Genomic DNA, 18,149 nt, shown 5'->3' on the forward strand with positions numbered 1-18,149 from the left:
AATAAGCTCCAATGATGTAAAACGGGATCCCAAGAATTAGGACTGTGGAAGAAGTTGAGTCCGTGAAAGATAAATTTTCTAGTAAAATGTCTGAGTCCTCAGACTTTCTCTGTATTGTTCCAGCTATAATAAAGGGCAGTCAGAATTCAGGGGCGGCAAAATTCCTCTCGGCCTTTCCGCAGCAGGTCCTTTGATCTAAAGATTAGCTCCCAGCACCTCTCTGCCAGCAGGAGAGGCTGCAAACCTACCTTTTGCTCCATTTCCCAAAGAAATGTAAAATCTGGGCCATTTGCTTCCCTCTTAAGAGATGCTAATAAGCTCTTCTAGCCTTGACTTAACAAAAGCCTACCATTTGTGACTCAGCAGCAGGAAAGAACAATTATAGAAATTCAATTACCTGTGTTATAATATTTTTGCCCTGTCTACTAACTGTAATATAAGTATTGCCTTATAGGGGATGGTGGAGCAGACAGGACTGGACAAATCCTCACCATAGCCCTATGAATCTTGATAGGCAGAGGAAGGCATGGACTAAGCCCTAGGGACAAAAGACTCTGAAAGGATTAAAGGAGATCCTAGAAGACTGAATTTCTCCCAAACGGACTTTGAGTGTGACCCCCGCCTTTGCGGACTACTTTCTGGACTCCGGACCTTGCCCCCTAGGGTTCACCTGTGAGGCCAGAAACCTGATTTAAATCACAAAAAGCCAAGGGGGCTGACTGTAATTGCCAGGTCCCAGATGAATCTTAAACTGTGACACCATGGATCTTCTTTTATCCTGTTTATCTTGTTTACACTTAATGCCTCACTATTGTCCTTTGGTGTTTACACTGGGGATAAGAGTATAAGTACCAGTTATGAAAATTAAAACTTTGTCAATTTCACAAGAGGCATTTGTCCCTGTCAGTCATTTCAGATTTTTCCTGGAGAGGAATCTCCACTTTTAGCACCATAAACCGAAATTTAAAGGAGTTTATTTCATAAAAAGGGAAAAATTGCTGTAGAGAAGTCTCTGCAGAACTACAACCAAAGCCTTTGCCCACCTTTCAGAGAATCTCAGTCCTGAGCAGACTCAGTGCCTGGATTTATTGTGCCCAGAACTGAGCAAGCCATTGCAGCACACCACACCTCCCCGCCTCACAGGGAACAGCTTCAAATGTGAGAACTTCAGACAGGCAGGGCACAAACACACTGGCACCCAGCCAGTGGAGGAGAGGCTGAGAATGAGGCACAGACAAAATGCATCCTGGTTTCCCCAAGGCCAAAGCCATAGGGAGGTGTGGGCATGCCTGGGTGTGTGGGTATGTGTGCATCTCCATCTAAAACAGGCAAACAGAGGGTTTTCTAAATTTATCTATGAGTCAGTCATGGTGGCACAAAGCTGTTATCTCGCCCAATCAGGTAAGTCACAGGTTCAAAACCAGCCTCAGCAACTCAGAAGGCCCTCAGCAACTTAGTGAGATGCTGTCTCTAACTAAAAAAATAAAAAGGTGTAGCTCATAGGTCGAATGCCCCTGTGTTCGATAACTAGTGTGTATCTCACAAATACACACACACATTATCTAGGAAAATAAACTTATACACTTTGTAATTTGTATTTCTATTCATCGACCTATCCATTCTTCCTCAACACTGTTCCAGAAAGAATTTAGAAATCATAGACTATGCAAAATTGGGCAAAGTAATTGTTTTAAGTGGTACTGGGGTTCCTGGAAGCCCTTAACCTCCAGGCTACACTTCCAGACCTACTACTTTATATTTTTATTTGGAAACAGGGTTTCTTAAGCCAGCATGGCTGGCTTCAAACCTGCGTGATTCTCCTGTCTCCACCTCCCAAGAATGCGGATTACAAGCGTGCGACACCATGCCTGGCCAAAGTAATATTTTAAACAGGAACTAAAAATATCTTTAATAAGGAAATAGAAATGCTGACTATGACTACACTGATTTGATCATTAAAGACAGAATAGACATATGAAGTTATCACACTGTACCCCTGATTATATACAATTGAAACAGTAATGTACAGTTATATGAAATCCGGTGACTGTTAATTTGTGTATTCCTGTAAAAAAAAAAAAAATGTTAAGCCGGGCGTGATGGCGCACACTTGTAATCCCCGCGCTTGGGAGGCTGAGACAGGAGGATCGCACAGGTTCGAAGCCAGCCTCAGCTATTGAGTGAGGCTCTCAGCAACTTTAGTGAGACCCTGTTTCCAAATAAAATATAAAATTGGTCTGGGAGCATAGCCCGGAGGTAGAAAGCCTCTGGGTTCTACCCCTAGTACCACCAAAAAAAAAAAAAAAAAAAAAGTTAGAGGCATCATTTTCAAATGGCTTTTCATGAGTCAGTCTCAAAGATGACTTGGAAGCTTGGGGGGAGCATTCAATCTCTCCCCTGCCACGACCCTGCCTCCCTTGGAGTCTTCAGGGTCCTGTACGCATGACGTGGCACATGCTTCAAGGAAGCAAACCCTGAGGAAAATAGGTTCGTTCGCAGGAGTACTCCTTGCTCTTGGATGTTCTTTCATAGTTATTGTTCTTTTGGTAATGATTCTATTAACTTTTCACACACATGGCTCCAGTGATGTAGAACGAGGTACGGAATCAGGACTGTAGAAACGGGTAAAACTGATTCCGTGGAAGATAAATTTTCTGGTAATATGTTTGAGCTCTCAGATGCCCCCTGCCTTGCTCCAAGCTATAATAAAATTGGCTAAAGAAAAAAAAAGGGGGGATTTCAGCACATTAGTGGATATATTACAACAGCAAGATATACTTCAGAAAAGACCAAAAGAGAACTTAGTCATGCAAAAAGCTAATCGGTACCATTTACTGGAGATGAGGTAAATTAATTTAGAGAAGCTCTTTGATGGATAGGAAATCAATTGGTAAAAACACAGTATCAATTATCTCTGAGATGTCATTGAAACATTAGTCAATTTTGTGTTTCTATTTTAAAATACAATCAGACAAAGTATAAATGAGACTTTTGTAATGATGTGGGTTTTTATTCTTAGTTAACTCCCCTTTCCCATCCTGATTGGCAAATAGTTTTTCTTTTACCAATTACTATGGCAGGCAAACCCGCCAATCATTTTTGCTTCTTGTTTTAGATTAATTATGAGAATACTGTACTTGGTTAACAAGATCAGGGAGGTTTAAAGTAGCTTATCTTCAGCTGTTCTTTAACTTCAGAGACCACCCAGATTTCTTTATTAGACCTATATGAGATGTGATTAAATACAATATACATTGCTTTTAAAATTCTTTTCCTTTGACAAAATTAATGTTTTAAGACACTTGTGATGCTTATGATGTTGTGGATTTCTGTAGTAATCTATTATACATTTATTAAGTTATGATCAAATGTGATATGCATTGTCTTTTAAATTTTATTCCTTTTGCAGAACTAAGGTTTTAAGGTGCTAGTGATATTTACCTAATGTCTTATAATTCAATTATTAAATTGGGGAAATGCAGAATACAATGCTTTATAGTGCTCTTAATTTCATAAAGTTTAAAGTAACACTTAAGTCTTTTTAAATGGGTTTTTTAATTGCTGGTACATAAACAACATTATAAAATGTTATTTTTTGGGGTGTAGCTAGTAGGTCAGAACAAAAAACATATATAATAAGTGTACAGGTATAAAGTTTTGATACATATAAAAAAAACCTTATAAAAATAAAAAAAGCATTTTGTATGAAGTAAGGTTTATCCTAAGATTATCCCAAATGGAAAAGACCAGGATAAAAAATCAGAGGGTTAAAGCAAATTGTAGAATGTTTGTGGTATGTTTGTTTGCATATGTGATGAAGATGGATTCATCGCCCTTATTCCTTTGCTATGGGTACATGTACGTAATGGTAATGGGAGAAAATTGAGGAGAAATTAGCTCATGTTAACTGTTTGTAAAATTGTAAAAGTCAAAATGTATTTTCTATGTTTACCTTTGTCCTGACAGGTGTCAGGAAGTTACTAAAAAAAGTGGGCTGACCTTAATCACAAGGCCAGGAGGCTGACCTTAATCACAAGACCAGTGAGTCACAGGTCTTCCTTTTGTCTTGCTTAATATTGGTAATTTATATCTCCTTCACTTAATACCCCACTATTGTTCTTTGGTGTTTACACTTTTCTACTAGGAATTTCACTGGTGAAGGGTATAAGATTTTGGTTTTTGATAATAAACTTTGTCATTTGCATGAGAGGCAATTGTCCGGGTCTGTCATTTCAGGTCTCTCTCTCCCAAGTCCCGGAGATGAATCTCCACATTTAGGACTGTGAATAGGGACTTGAAGGAACCCCGTACAAAGAGGGAGGGGTCCGCTGCCAAAAGAGCAGAAAAAGCCGAATCTTTGCCCATTTTCCAAAACCCCAGTACCAACGGTCCCGTTGCTCCAGCCAAGCTGGTCCATCGCACTCCCCCATTCGAGACTACGCAGTATCTCCCTCCTTCAGTACCTCACAGTCTCTCCCCTCAGGACCACATAGTCTCTCCCCTCAGGACCACATAGTTGCTCCCCTCAGGACCACAGTCTCCTCCTCAGGACATGGTCTCTCCCCTCAGGACCATGTAGTCGCTCTCCTCAGGACCACACAGTATCTCCTTTCAAGACCACAGAGTCTCTCCCCTCAGGACCACACAGTCTTTCCCCCCTTCAAGACCACACAGTCTCTCCCCTCAGGACCACAGTCTCTCCCCTCAGGACCACGCAGTCTCTCCCCTCAGGACCACGCAGTCTCTCCCCTCAGGACCACGCAGTCTCTCCCCTCAGGACCACACAGTCTTTCCCCCCTTCAAGACCACACAGTCTCTCCCCTCAGGACCACAGTCTCTCCCCTCAGGACCACGCAGTCTCTCCCCTCAGGACCACACAGTCTCTCCCCTCAGGACCACACAGTCTCTCCCCTCAGGACCACAGTCTCTCCCCTCAGGACCACGCAGTCTCTCCCCCCAGGACCACGCAGTCTCTCCCCTCAGGACCACACAGTCTCTCCCCTCAGGACCACAGTCTCTCCCCTCAGGACCACACAGTCTCTCCCCTCAGGACCACAGTCTCTCCCCTCCTCAGGACCACACAGTCTCCCCCTCAGGACCACGCAGTCTCTCCCCTCAGGACCACACAGTCTCTCCCCTCAGGACCACGCAGTCTCTCCCCCCAGGACCACGCAGTCTCTCCCCTCAGGACCACAGTCTCTCCCCTCAGGACCACACAGTCTCTCCCCCCAGGACCACGCAGTCTCTCCCCTCAGGACCACGCAGTCTCTCCCCTCAGGACCACACAGTCTCTCCCCCCAGGACCACGCAGTCTCTCCCCTCAGGACCACAGTCTCTCCCCTCAGGACCACAGTCTCTCCCCTCAGGACCACAGTCTCTCCCCTCAGGACCACAGTCTCTCCCCTCAGGACCACAGTCTCTCCCCTCAGGACCACAGTCTCTCCCCTCAGGACCACACAGTCTCTCCCCCCAGGACCACGCAGTCTCTCCCCTCAGGACCACACAGTCTCCCCCCTCTCAAGACTATGCCATCTCTCTCCTCAGGAACATAGTCTCTCCCCTCAGGACCACACAGTCTCTCCCCTCAGGACCACTCAGTCTCTCCCCTCCTCAGGACCACACAGTCTCCCCCTCTCAGGACTACGCTGTCTCTCCCCTCCTCAGGGTCCTTTCACAAGACCCAGGAGCTCCTTGCATATGGCACTCTTCAAATGCAAGTCAGTCTCCCAAACTTCACTATCAGTGGGAAAATAATCCAAGCACAAGCCTACTTATGGAGAACTAAAGATGGATTTAAAAATGAGATTTGAAGAAAATACAGCATGTAGAGACAGAGCAACTGTTTTGCTGCAGAACAACCCAGAGGCACTGTCTGCATGGTGAGCATGCCAGCTTGAGCTCAGCTGCTGGGCAGAGCACACACCAGCCCTGCAGAGCCAGATTCAACAAGAATATGAGGAAATTACTGCTGTGTCTGATTTATTTATTTTTTATTATTATTGTTTTTTTTTGTTGTTACTTGGGTTCCTGGAATCCCTTCTACCTCCGGGCTATACTCCCAGACCTATTTTATATTTTTATTTGGAAACAGGGTCTCTTAGCCAGCGAGGCTGGCTTCAAACCTGCGCGATCCTCCTGTCTCCACCTCCCAAGCATGTGCGTCTGATTTAGACTCACAATCTTTTTCATCTTAAAAGATAACACACTGCTCTATGCACCAGAGAAACGCCACTGCTTTTGAGGCTGGGAGTTGTCACCATGCTGCACAATCCCAGGAACTTCAAGACATGGCACAATCACCATGACACATCTCAGTGGATGCCATCAGATGGCGCGCAGGTTGAAATATGAAAAAGTGAACAAACCTGCTTCCTGCCAGCAGAGATCCAGGTTTGTAAGGTCCTTCATTTCCAAAGTTCTGGGGGACTATGCACTTGAAAAGTCATAAAGACAGCATTGGTAAGCTCTGTGCCAGGGCTCTATGGTGACAGGCCAGGGCACTCACACCTGATGGTTGTGCAAAAGCCACCTGTCGTGGTTTGGATTTGAGATGTTTCCAAAAACTTCACATGTATGCAGTACAGCCAGTGGAACTGGGGTATGAATGGAGGAGGTGGGTGGGCTGCTGGGGGTGCGGACTGGAGACTGTCTGTCCCTCCCCACCCCAGGGGCTGAACATGCTCTTTTCCTTCACTATTCTCTAAAAGCCTTGCCACCAAGCTACTCTACAGCCAAGAGCTGGCTGACCATGGATTGATCTCTGAAACATCTGAAATCATGACCCTAAATAAACCTTTCTCTCTCTTCAGTTATGTTTGTTGGATACTTTGCACACCAATAGAAAATCTGACTAAACCTCCCTGACTGGCGCCCAGGGCTGGGTCCAGTCAGGTGTTGCTCAGGGTGCTGAGCCTTGGAGAGAGGGTTTGGGCAGAGGGCAAGCCCATGGGAGGTCCAAGAAGACTATTGGGTTGAAAGCTGAGGGGATCCAGGCCAGACCAGGATTGGGGTCAGAAAAGGAGCCTGATACTAAAAGTAGCATCAGCCCGAAAAGACGAGGCGGGGTATTATTTGTAGGGGCAGGGGTCTACAAGGCACACAGCACAGTGTGAAAAAGGATGATCTTTAACACAGCATGAAAGAGGAGGGAGTAACCTTTAGCCTGGCACAAAACAGGAGGGAGCTGGCCTCTCAAGGGGAGGGAGTAAGCCTCAAAGAAGCACAGCATCTTGCAACAGAGCAAGATGGAGAGGAAGTGGTGGCGACAGGTTGTGGCCTAATATCCCAGCCGTTTTTCTCCCTTGGTATGGAGGGGCAGCCGTTCTCTATCTTCTGTAGCTACTTTCTGCAGGTCAGTGTCACAGAGCTATCCCAACATGGGTGGGACCTGTGGGAAAGGCTGGTATCTAATGGTAAAAGAGAGGAGTAGGCTTTCGCCTGTGGGCCCTTTGAGTACTTGAATGTTGTTTTGTAGAAATGACAATGGTGAAAGGGCTTGCAGTATACAAGGACTGAAAATGAGGGCCAAGAGAGGCAGGAGGAGGAGCCCAACCAATGGAAGAAGCCAAGAGGTCCACTTTAGCTTTTGGAGCCAAGACCCTTAGGATCGCAAGCCCTGGCCAGGTCCTGGAGGCTCTACTGGCAAGCTCTGTTGCCACATTCCAGGCAACCCCATCTTGGTGGGCACAGCAGCAGCATTCTTCCTCCAAAAGTAGGCACAAGTCTCCCTTTTTTTTTTTTTTTTTTTTTTTTTGCGGATCTGGGGATGGAACCCAGCAGCATTTGACTTCTGAGCTACAACCCCTGCCCAGTTTTTATTCTTTATTTTGAAACAGGGTCTCATTGAATTGCAGAGGGCCTTACTAAGTACCTGAGGCTGTCCTCGAACCGAGATCCTCCGGTCTCAGCCTCTCAAATGGTGGAATTACAAGCATGCACCACCACGCCCGGCTACAAGTCTCCCTTTTCTGACTGAGGAGGTCCAGACCTCGTCTGTTCTAAAGGGTGACTGATGCTAAGGAGTCCATTGGGTTTTGCAAAACCACATCTTGTGCTGTGTCCTCTAGACTTCCTGCTATGTCTTTGGACAAGCTCTGATGATATGTAATATAGGGAGCACCCCACTTATGACAGAACTCAGCCTTAGCTAGTTCTACCTAGGCCAGGCAGGAAGGGGTGGATGGCTAGGTCCCTTCTGGATCTATTATGAGTTGAAAAAAGGATCTTAAGACTGATTGTTAGAGGCCACTTCCATCTATGGTGCAAGAGACTGGGAAACAGGCTTCTGTCCAGTTTGTGGAAACACAGAGGTAGGTGTTAGTTCCACAAAGAAAGAAAATTTCTTGATCACATACGCAAAATGTGGCATCCATGGAAAAGAGGTGTTTACGCAATTACTTTCCCTTCCCAAGGCTGAAAGCGTTGCACTAAAGGCCACCCCAACTAATGGTCAAAAGAGGCTGTATGTGAACTTGACCGGCCCTGGATGTGGCATTTGGAAACAATAGAAACTTGCTTTCTTCTTCTACTGAGAATTTGGAAAGCAGTTGTCATAGGAGAGAACCTAATGAGAGTCAGTTTGAGCTGCAGGGGGGAGAGTGAGAGGCACAGTTGGGCCTACCACTACAGAGTGAGAGGCACAGTTGGGCCTACCACTACAGAGTGAGAGGCATGCTTGGGGTCTACCACTACAGAGTGAGAGGCAGCTTGGGGTCTACCACTACAGAGTGAGAGGCACAGTTGGGCCTACCACTACAGAGTGAGAGGCAGCTTGGGGTCTACCACTACAGAGTGAGAGGCATGCTTGGGGTCTACCACTACAGAGTGAGAGGCAGCTTGGGGTCTACCACTACAGAGTGAGAGGCACAGTTGGGCCTACCACTACAGAGTGAGAGGCAGCTTGGGGTCTACCACTACAGAGTGAGAGGCAGCTTGGGGTCTACCACTACAGAGTGAGAGGCACAGTTGGGCCTACCACTACAGAGTGAGAGGCATGCTTGGGGTCTACCACTACAGAGTGAGAGGCAGCTTGGGGTCTACCACTACAGAGTGAGAGGCAGCTTGGGGTCTACCACTACAGAGTGAGAGGCAGCTTGGGGTCTACCACTACAGAGTGAGAGGCAGCTTGGGGTCTACCACTACAGAGTGAGAGGCAGCTTGGGGTCTACCACTACAGAGTGAGAGGCAGCTTGGGGTCTACCACTACAGAGTGAGAGGCACAGTTGGGCCTACCACTACAGAGTGAGAGGCATGCTTGGGGTCTACCACTACAGAGTGAGAGGCAGCTTGGGGTCTACCACTACAGAGTGAGAGGCAGCTTGGGGTCTACCACTACAGAGTGAGAGGCAGCTTGGGGTCTACCACTACAGAGTGAGAGGCAGCTTGGGGTCTACCACTACAGAGTGAGAGGCACAGTTGGGCCTACCACTACAGAGTGAGAGGCATGCTTGGGGCCTACCACTACAGAGTGAGAGGCACAGTTGGGCCTACCACTACAGAGTGAGAGGCAGCTTGGGGTCTACCACTACAGAGTGAGAGGCAGCTTGGGGTCTACCACTACAGAGTGAGAGGCAGCTTGGGGTCTACCACTACAGAGTGAGAGGCACAGTTGGGCCTACCACTACAGAGTGAGAGGCACAGTTGGGCCTACCACTACAGAGTGAGAGGCAGCTTGGGGTCTACCACTACAGAGTGAGAGGCAGCTTGGGGTCTACCACTACAGAGTGAGAGACAGCTTGGGGTCTACCACTACAGAGTGAGAGGCATGCTTGGGGTCTACCACTACAGAGTGAGAGGCAGCTTGGGGTCTACCACTACAGAGTGAGAGGCACGCTTGGGGTCTACCACTACAGAGTGAGAGGCAGCTTGGGGTCTACCACTACAGAGTGAGAGGCAGCTTGGGGTCTACCACTACAGAGTGAGAGGCATGCTTGGGGTCTACCACTACAGAGTGAGAGGCAGCTTGGGGTCTACCACTACAGAGTGAGAGGCAGCTTGGGGTCTACCACTACAGAGTGAGAGGCACAGTTGGGTCTACCACTACAGAGTGAGAGGCACAGTTGGGTCTACCACTACAGAGTGAGAGGCAGCTTGGGGTCTACCACTACAGAGTGAGAGGCATGCTTGGGGTCTACCACTACAGAGTGAGAGGCAGCTTGGGGTCTACCACTACAGAGTGAGAGGCACGCTTGGGGTCTACCACTACAGAGTGAGAGGCATGCTTGGGGTCTACCACTACAGAGTGAGAGGCAGCTTGGGGTCTACCACTACAGAGTGAGAGGCACAGTTGGGCCTACCACTACAGAGTGAGAGGCAGCTTGGGGTCTACCACTACAGAGTGAGAGGCAGCTTGGGGTCTACCACTACAGAGTGAGAGGCAGCTTGGGGTCTACCACTACAGAGTGAGAGGCAGCTTGGGGTCTACCACTACAGAGTGAGAGGCACAGTTGGGCCTACCACTACAGAGTGAGAGGCAGCTTGGGGTCTACCACTACAGAGTGAGAGGCAGCTTGGGGTCTACCACTACAGAGTGAGAGGCAGCTTGGGGTCTACCACTACAGAGTGAGAGGCATGCTTGGGGTCTACCACTACAGAGTGAGAGGCAGCTTGGGGTCTACCACTATAAAGTGTGGAGGTGGTTGTGTTGGTACTGGTTGCTGCAATCTCAGAGGACCATTAGAACTCACGGGTCTAGTAAAGGTAGCTGTTTACATCACTCCAACATTAGCATAATCACTGGAAGGTCTGATATGGATAGAAAATTACAAAGGTATTGACCACAATAATTTGCCACTATTTGATTTTGACTAACACAGAGAGGAGCTTGATAGCCAAGGATAGTGTTGATGGTGACTCCTATGAACTCTATCTGGTGGCTGTCCATGGGACTGCAGAGGCTGTGCAGCTGACCATCTTGTCCTTATCCCAGTGATCTGAAAGTCACAGAGGTCACCTAGGTGTATGAGTTAAGTGGTGTCTCCACACATATTTGAGGCCCAAGTGTGTAAGGAGGGTGGGCTGCCTTATATCTAGGTAAAAAGAGCCAGTAATCCTGTGCTAGGGTCAGGTCTGTGGTGTTAAGGAGCTGGTACATGAGGTTAAGTGTGCACATGAGGTGTTGAAGGTTTAAAGCCCTGGACAGGTATGGAGTACCTGAGAGGGGCAGAAGATAAGGGAGGAGAAAGGCAGTCTTCGTGGGGGTGAGGGAAAGATACAGACTTTCATAGCATTTTTCATGGTCCCCAGAGGGTATGAAGCCACCTTGCACTCATTGATCTGGCCAGGGCTTCCAGTCTATCATGGAGAACTTGTAGTCTCCAACCATGTGGCCCCAGGAGTTGTCAACCAACTCACCCTGTAAAAACATGTCCCACAGAGTGACAGCAGGTGTTCCTCCATGGCAGAGCATTGTAGGAGGAAAACCCACATCTCAGATTGGGAACAAGTGTGGAAAGACCCTGAATTACAGGTAGGTGAGGATCTCATGAATAGAAGGCTGTGTGCAGTCACGGGCTCCGCGAGGGGCCTTACTGTCTTGTTGACTGCTGCGGTGCTCTGGGGACCTGGCAAAGCCTGAGGCTGGGGCTGCAATATCAGCTGGCCAGGAGGGCTGGTAGGGCCCACTTAGGTCCACAGGAACAGAACCAGGAAGTGAAGTCCTTAATTTGGTTACTGTGGGAGTTGTGAGAAGGACCTGGCAGGACCAGCCCACTGGGTTTGAGGTCAAGCTGCTCTGGGGAAGCTGGTGGGATGAAGTAACATTTTGTCTCAGGAGCATTTGCATTTGGGTCTGTGTGAGACTAGATGAAACAGATTTACCTGAATCACAGCAAGAGACAAGAGTGTCCCAAGTATAGGTCCTAGCCAAGGGACTGGTTGCCAGTAGAGAAATCCCCATAGCCAAGAGGGAAGTCCCACAAGAGTGGAAAGGAGCGAGATTGCTAGTATACAGTAAACAGGGGGACTCAGCTTACAAAGGGCTTGGGCTTTAAGTTTTAACAGGACTTACAGACCTCCTAGTAGCTTACAAGAATAAAAATTTTCAGTCACATGTAGTGGCACATGCCTGTAATTGCAGTACTTGAGAGGCTAAGGCAGGAGGATCACAGGTTTGAAGCCAGCCTCAGCTACTTAGTGAGGCCCTCAATATTCTAGTGAAGCACTGTTTCCAAGTAAAAATTTAAAATTAGGGCTAGGAAGCTCAGAAGTAGAATGTTGAATCCTCAGCTCCTCGGCACCACAAAAAATAAATTTTTATTTATTTATTTTTATTTATTTATTTATTTATTTATTTATTTATTTATTTGCTGTCTGGTGATCCTGAATCGGCAAAACTTCAAGAAGGACAGGTTTAGTTTTATAGCATCTCATAAGAACTCAGTTGGAGAGAAGTCCTGAGCATCAGCGTCATACCCTATTCCTTCTGCGAGCTCAAGTTGCAGGCCCTAGAGGAGTCTTGCCTTTCTCTGGGTCCTATTTGACCTTAGAGGGCAGCATTCAAATCATCAACTTTTTTGTTTCCTTAATCTTTTTACTTCTCAATTGCTTTCCAAGTCTCAGTTGCTGAACACGTAGGTTAGTCTCACCAATCCTTCTGAATACTATTTAGGCTGTTCCATTAGAAGTTGTACTTTTGTAAACTGTCAACAGGCAACAGTTACAGTTTTATAAGCAAAATGCAAAATAAAATATTAGGAACAAAATCAATCTAATTTTTTATACCTTTGCTTGAAGAAGACAGTCCTAACACAAATATAAACTTGAAAAAGACTGTCACTATTAACAATTTTCATTTAGATGACATCAGCATAATAAAGTATTCTCTTAAGCTTTGGAATTTAAATATGTAAACTTCAGAAACACAAATATATTTTCAGTAATAATTGAAATCACAGTTATAGAGAAGGTTGTGTATATATATCAACTCAGCTTTTACTTTGGAAGTAAAATTTAGAATCCATGACTTAGCAAGATAACTAAAATCACAGATCTATGTAGGTTAACAACATTGTCAGAAATCAAAAAGTAACTTCTGAATTTTTCCAAGTTCAGGAAACAGTATTAATGATCAGAAATATACTTATTATAAGCCGGGCATGGTGGCACACGCTTGTAATCCCCACACTTGGGAGGTGGAGATAGGAGGATCGCACAGGTTTGAAGCCAGCCTTGCTGGCTTAAGAGATCCTGTTTCCAAATAAAAATATAAAAAGTAGGTGTCTAGGAGTGTAGCCTGGAGGTAGAAGGGTTTCCAGGAACCCCAGAAACACCAAAAAAAAATACTTATTATATGATGTGCAATTGCATCTCACTTATACATTAATAAGACATTTATATAGTCAGAACAAACAGATGTAAACCACATTTAAATGGCCCCATTTAAAGGGTACTAAATACATAGATGGCAGAAATTTCAATGACATTCTATATATTTAAGTTCAAAAAACAAAGACATCAGACAAGAATTGTTAGCAACTCAAGCCATTTTTCATTCCCCCCCAAAAAAAAACCCAAATCCATGAACCCTGTACTAGAAAAATCTTACAGAGGAAATGTGGTCTTGACTGGCAAGCCAACCTAGGAAAATAAATGCCAATCATTTCAAGGACATCTTTACTCTTACCTCATAAACAAATTTCAAAGATTCACTTAACTCACATGAACTATAAGGCATTTTGGGTCTATGCTTTCCTTTATTTATCAAGTGCTGAGTCCCAACAAGTAGGAGACCAGAGTTACGGGTATGTATTACACAGAATGCCTGTCAGATTGAGAGCTTTGGGAAATCAAGACAGATCCACAAGGCAAACACAGATTCCACTGTATGACCCAGGCATGGAGAAAACACACGCAGTTAGGGATGTTCTGGGCAAGCCTGCCAGTCATGGGCGACCCTGAAAGGAAAGGATACCGTGGCCACTCTGCCCTCAGTGGTGGTAGGTCCACTTCAGCCACCCATGAATCTCTCTTTGGGATCAACAAAAAGGGAATATCTCTTTTTTAGTCCCAAGTGAATCTAGGAATTAACCATTGAACAGCAATAACTTGTTATGAGTCAAGACAGCAAGAGAGAAAAAAACCAAACAGAGGCCAGAAAATAATCAGAACAAAAATATACTGATCTAAGTATGAAAAACCATATGCATTAGAAACACCATGAGCTCAAAAAGTAGAGGATCTTATAAAAAAAAATGGCCATTATCCAGAAAGAGGTGAAGATAAAGAGCCCTAAAATCCTAGGACTGGCTCCCCAGAGTTCAAGAGAGCCAACAACAGGAGAAAATGCTTCTTTTAGCCTATCTGTTTAAATCAGACAGCAACTGATATTTTAAAGCCATATAATCCCAGTACTCAGGAGGCTGAAACAGAAGGATTGCCGGTTCAATGCCAGACTCAGCAACATAGTGAGACTTCCAACAACCCAGCCAAGGGAGGTCCTGCTGGCCTCGAGCTTTCCTGCCCAGGGCAGGCACTGGCATCACATACGGAAGACACCTGCTCTCCTTCCAAGGACAAGACACAGGGGGGCCTCCAACAACATGCTCCACGGTGGGCCTGCACATCCCCCAAGGGAACCCAGCCACCTCTTCCCCCGAGTCCCTCTCCTCAGCAGGCCTTCTGGAAGCAGCTCTTTCTAGATACTACAGAAATGACAGCTTCACTTCTGTAGGCTGCCCCAAGGGAGTCCAAGCTGCCACTGTCTGCTTGCCAGGCTTCCCTGGGAAGGGGCAGAGCAGAGACCAGGGAAGAGTAGCCTTTTCCTGCACTCCGCCCAGTGAAGTGCTCCCAGAACCTCCTCGGCACCCACCCTGGCACTGAGACAGCAGGCCACCTGGCTCAGCAAGCCGCACCCCGCACCCCTCGTGGAGGACCACAAGGAGGACCCATCCCCTCAGTCTCACCCTGCCGCAACAAAACCAGATGCCCTCCCTCCCCATATAATTAAAAACGCCAGGAGAGTGGGACAGTATTTCACACTAATTGGCCTCACCACAAGCCAGGAACAGTAGAAACAGACTCTAAAGTGGAGAGGACTCAAGACCACCCTGTGCCAGCCACCCTGAGGTGCACATGTACCACGTAAGGAACACAGAGCTGCAACGCAGAAGAGAATATTCCAGAATGGCCCTCGCAACTGGATAAAACATAGTTCTGGGTCCACAGACAGGTTTGGGGACCTGAGCAGGCAGCGGTGGCAAACACATACCAGTGCCAGCCACTGTGGTGGACCCCAGCAAGACCAGTCAAGTGCAAGCACCAAGAGGAGATGAGACTCCGGCAGCCAAGCAGCAGGCCAGCACCAAGTGAACAGCGCAGACTCAGTGTCTCCCAGGTCCAGTGGCAGGAGCTGCCACTCACCGGCAACTGCCGACTGCCCGACTGCCCGAGCGACCTGCTGCACCTGCAGGACCACACCTGCTGAGCACCACCATGCTCTGCCACACAGGTGCTGCGCCCGCTGGAACCCAGAGAGGCAGCAAGACAGGGGGCCTGGGGCTGAAGCCACAGCAGCCAGGCACCCACCCTCTCAATTTGGGGGCCAGAGGAGGAAGGCAGCTGGCTGTCCAGCTCCGTGAGGACAGGGCTGGGTGGTGTCTGGGACCACGGAGCCCATGTGCCTCTTCATGCAGGTGTAACCTGTACTGCTGCGTCCTGGAGTCCTGAGTCCTTGTGATGCATCGTCCAGCAGGGGGCGGTTGTGAGGATTCCAGTGAAAAGCTTATTATTCTCCTTGTTAATTTTGACAAAGACACACAGGTTGGATTTTAGTCGTGGACATCATAAACATGTACCAGATCTTCACTCTGTTACTTATAAAGTCATTGATTTTGGAGAAGCTAAGAGAGCTTAACGTCTCTAGGGAGTTTCAAAGTGTTTGCATAACATCTTGCAGAGGTCAGTGATGGCGACTGATGACATGTGTCGCCCTCCTCACAAGGGCCACGAGGGGGCAGAGCGCCACCACTTGCTCACAGGCTCCCGAAGGCCCAGCGGTGACAGCACAGCTGCGCGCGCGGACACACGACGCACGCACGCGCCTGGGAGCCTGCGGGCCTGTGCTCCCAGCACCTCACCGCGGCCTCGGTGGGCAGCCTGTGCATCCGGCGTTGGAGGCAAGGGCATAACTGAGAAAGTGTCGTGGGATTTCATAAGTGCCAGATTGGGAAAGCTCAGCTTCCTTTGAATGGAAGAAATTGTTTTTGTTTGCGTGGGGATTTTTCTTACTTTCAGTAGAAATTAGTTTCTGCTGCTTCTGACCCCAAGTGAAAATACAACTTAAAAATTCTAGCTGCTTCTACTGTATATATTTAAAGACAAAATTAGAAGAATCACACCCTCCACCCCTGTCTGTCCCCAGGCCCCGGTGGACGCAGCCCCCGGGGGGCCTGCAGAGACCCCCCGCACGCGGGCCGCGCTGGGCCGGAGGGACTGGGCCGGCCCGCGGCACCCCCGCTGCCTCCACTGCGGCGACCTGGGCGCCCCGCGCTGGCGGGGCCGGCGGGCGTGCCGGGTCGCGCCTGCCCGGGCACGGAGGTGCCCCTGCCGGTGCCGAGACCGACGCCGGCGCGTGTCAGACAGACGGGCGCGGCCCGGCCAGGCCGAGGCGCAGGCTGCTCCAGCCCGGGGCAGGCCGGGCAGAGAAAGGTGGCCGGCCGCGCAGCCGCGGGCGCCAGGACCGCTCCGCCCCTCTCCACTCCCCGCCGGCGCCTCACCTGGGCTGCGCGGCCGCGTCGCCATGGCTACCAGGCAGCTCTCGCGAGCCCCGGGCGGCGCCGCGCCTCCGACGCCCTCCTCTGCGCGTCACTTCCGCAACTCCCTCCTTTTCCTGCACGTCACTTCCGGGCGCGGCCTCTCTTCCGCGAGGCCCGGCCAGCCCCGGTGCTGGCTGCGCCGCGGTGAGTCCGGGCGGAGGAGAGCGCCAAGTGCCCGGCCCGCGGCCCTGCTGTCCGCTCTGGATGCCCACTCACGCCCTGCCCCTTAGCCCGTGTCCACTCCTGCCGTCCTCTTGTCCTGTCAGCCCCGTGTCCACTCGTCCTGTCCTGTCAGCCCCGTGTCCACTCCCCCCTGCTGTCCCCGTCCTGTCAGCCCAGTGGTCCACCCTCCTCCTCAGTCGTCTTCCCTCCCCCGCTGTCCCTTTCCTGGGCCGCCTCTGTCCTGCTGCCTTCTCTCTTACCTCTGCCCTCTTGTCCTCTCTCCTTCCCCTCCATTCCCATGGTCCCCTCCCTGGGCAGACAGGATGCTTGGCCAAACCTATCACCTGTGCTTTCCCCTACAGAACAGCTGCAGATGAGGAGGTCTCCAAGCTGAGCGACCCGGTGATGGTGATGGCTGCCCCCTGGAGAACAGCTCCCTGGAGGAGAGGCCTACTGATGCTCCTGGCCTCCCAGACCCTGACCCTGGTGAGGTGCTTGGAAGCCGATGACGTCCCGGAAGAGTGGCTCCTTCTGCATGTGGTTCAGGGCCAGATAGGGGCCGGGAACTACAGCTACCTGCGGCTGAACCACGAGGGGAAGATCATCCTGAAGATGCAGAGCCTGAGAGGGGATGCGGACCTGTATGTGTCAGACAGTACCCTCCACCCCAGCTTCGACGACTATGAGCTGCAGTCAGCCACCTGCGGCCAGGATGTGGTCTTCATACCAGCACACTTCCAGCGCCCAGTGGGGATAGGGATCTATGGACACCCGTCTCACCTCGAGAGCGACTTTGAGATGAAGGTGTATTATGATAGAACGGTGGATCAGTACCCATTTGGCGAGGTGGCATACTCCCCAGATGGCACAGAGGCCAGTCAGAAGCATCCTTATGCCACAGAGGAAGCCTCACAAGAGGAGGAGTCCCTTCTCTGGACAATATTAATTAGCATTTTGAAACTGGTACTTGAAATCCTTTTCTGATTCCTTAAAAATAGTCTGGAGCATAATACCCTTAATCTGTAAAGGTGATTACAGTTTGCTGTGAGCCTTGCTACTTTTACCTGGTTGCTTTTTCTATATGAAGGATGAAAAAATAAAGCCATAAACAGTTGTTACCTCAGTTACCCCAAAAGTAAAAATAGCAGGAAGCACAGTATTTCTTTTAAAGACCAAAATTCTTATAAAAGTCATATATCCAATAAAATAAGCTCCATTTTGATTAGTTTGTCAGGT

At 48.6% G+C, this 18,149-nt stretch overlaps 1 protein-coding gene across 1 annotated transcript; it reads left to right on the forward strand.

Annotated features, from left to right (window-relative positions):
• Window positions 1-17,324: 17,324 nt before the first annotated feature.
• Window positions 17,325-17,897, forward strand: LOC308266358 (UPF0669 protein C6orf120 homolog; the record flags this gene model as incomplete). Its single annotated transcript, XM_080700564.1, has 1 exon — window positions 17,325-17,897. One exon carries the CDS (start codon window positions 17,325-17,327, stop codon window positions 17,895-17,897), a length of 573 nt encoding a protein of 190 aa, XP_080556690.1.
• Window positions 17,898-18,149: the final 252 nt, after the last annotated feature.

This window comes from Muscardinus avellanarius (assembly GCF_963383645.1).
Source record: "Muscardinus avellanarius genome assembly, chromosome: 8".
NCBI lineage: Eukaryota > Metazoa > Chordata > Mammalia > Rodentia > Gliridae > Muscardinus > Muscardinus avellanarius.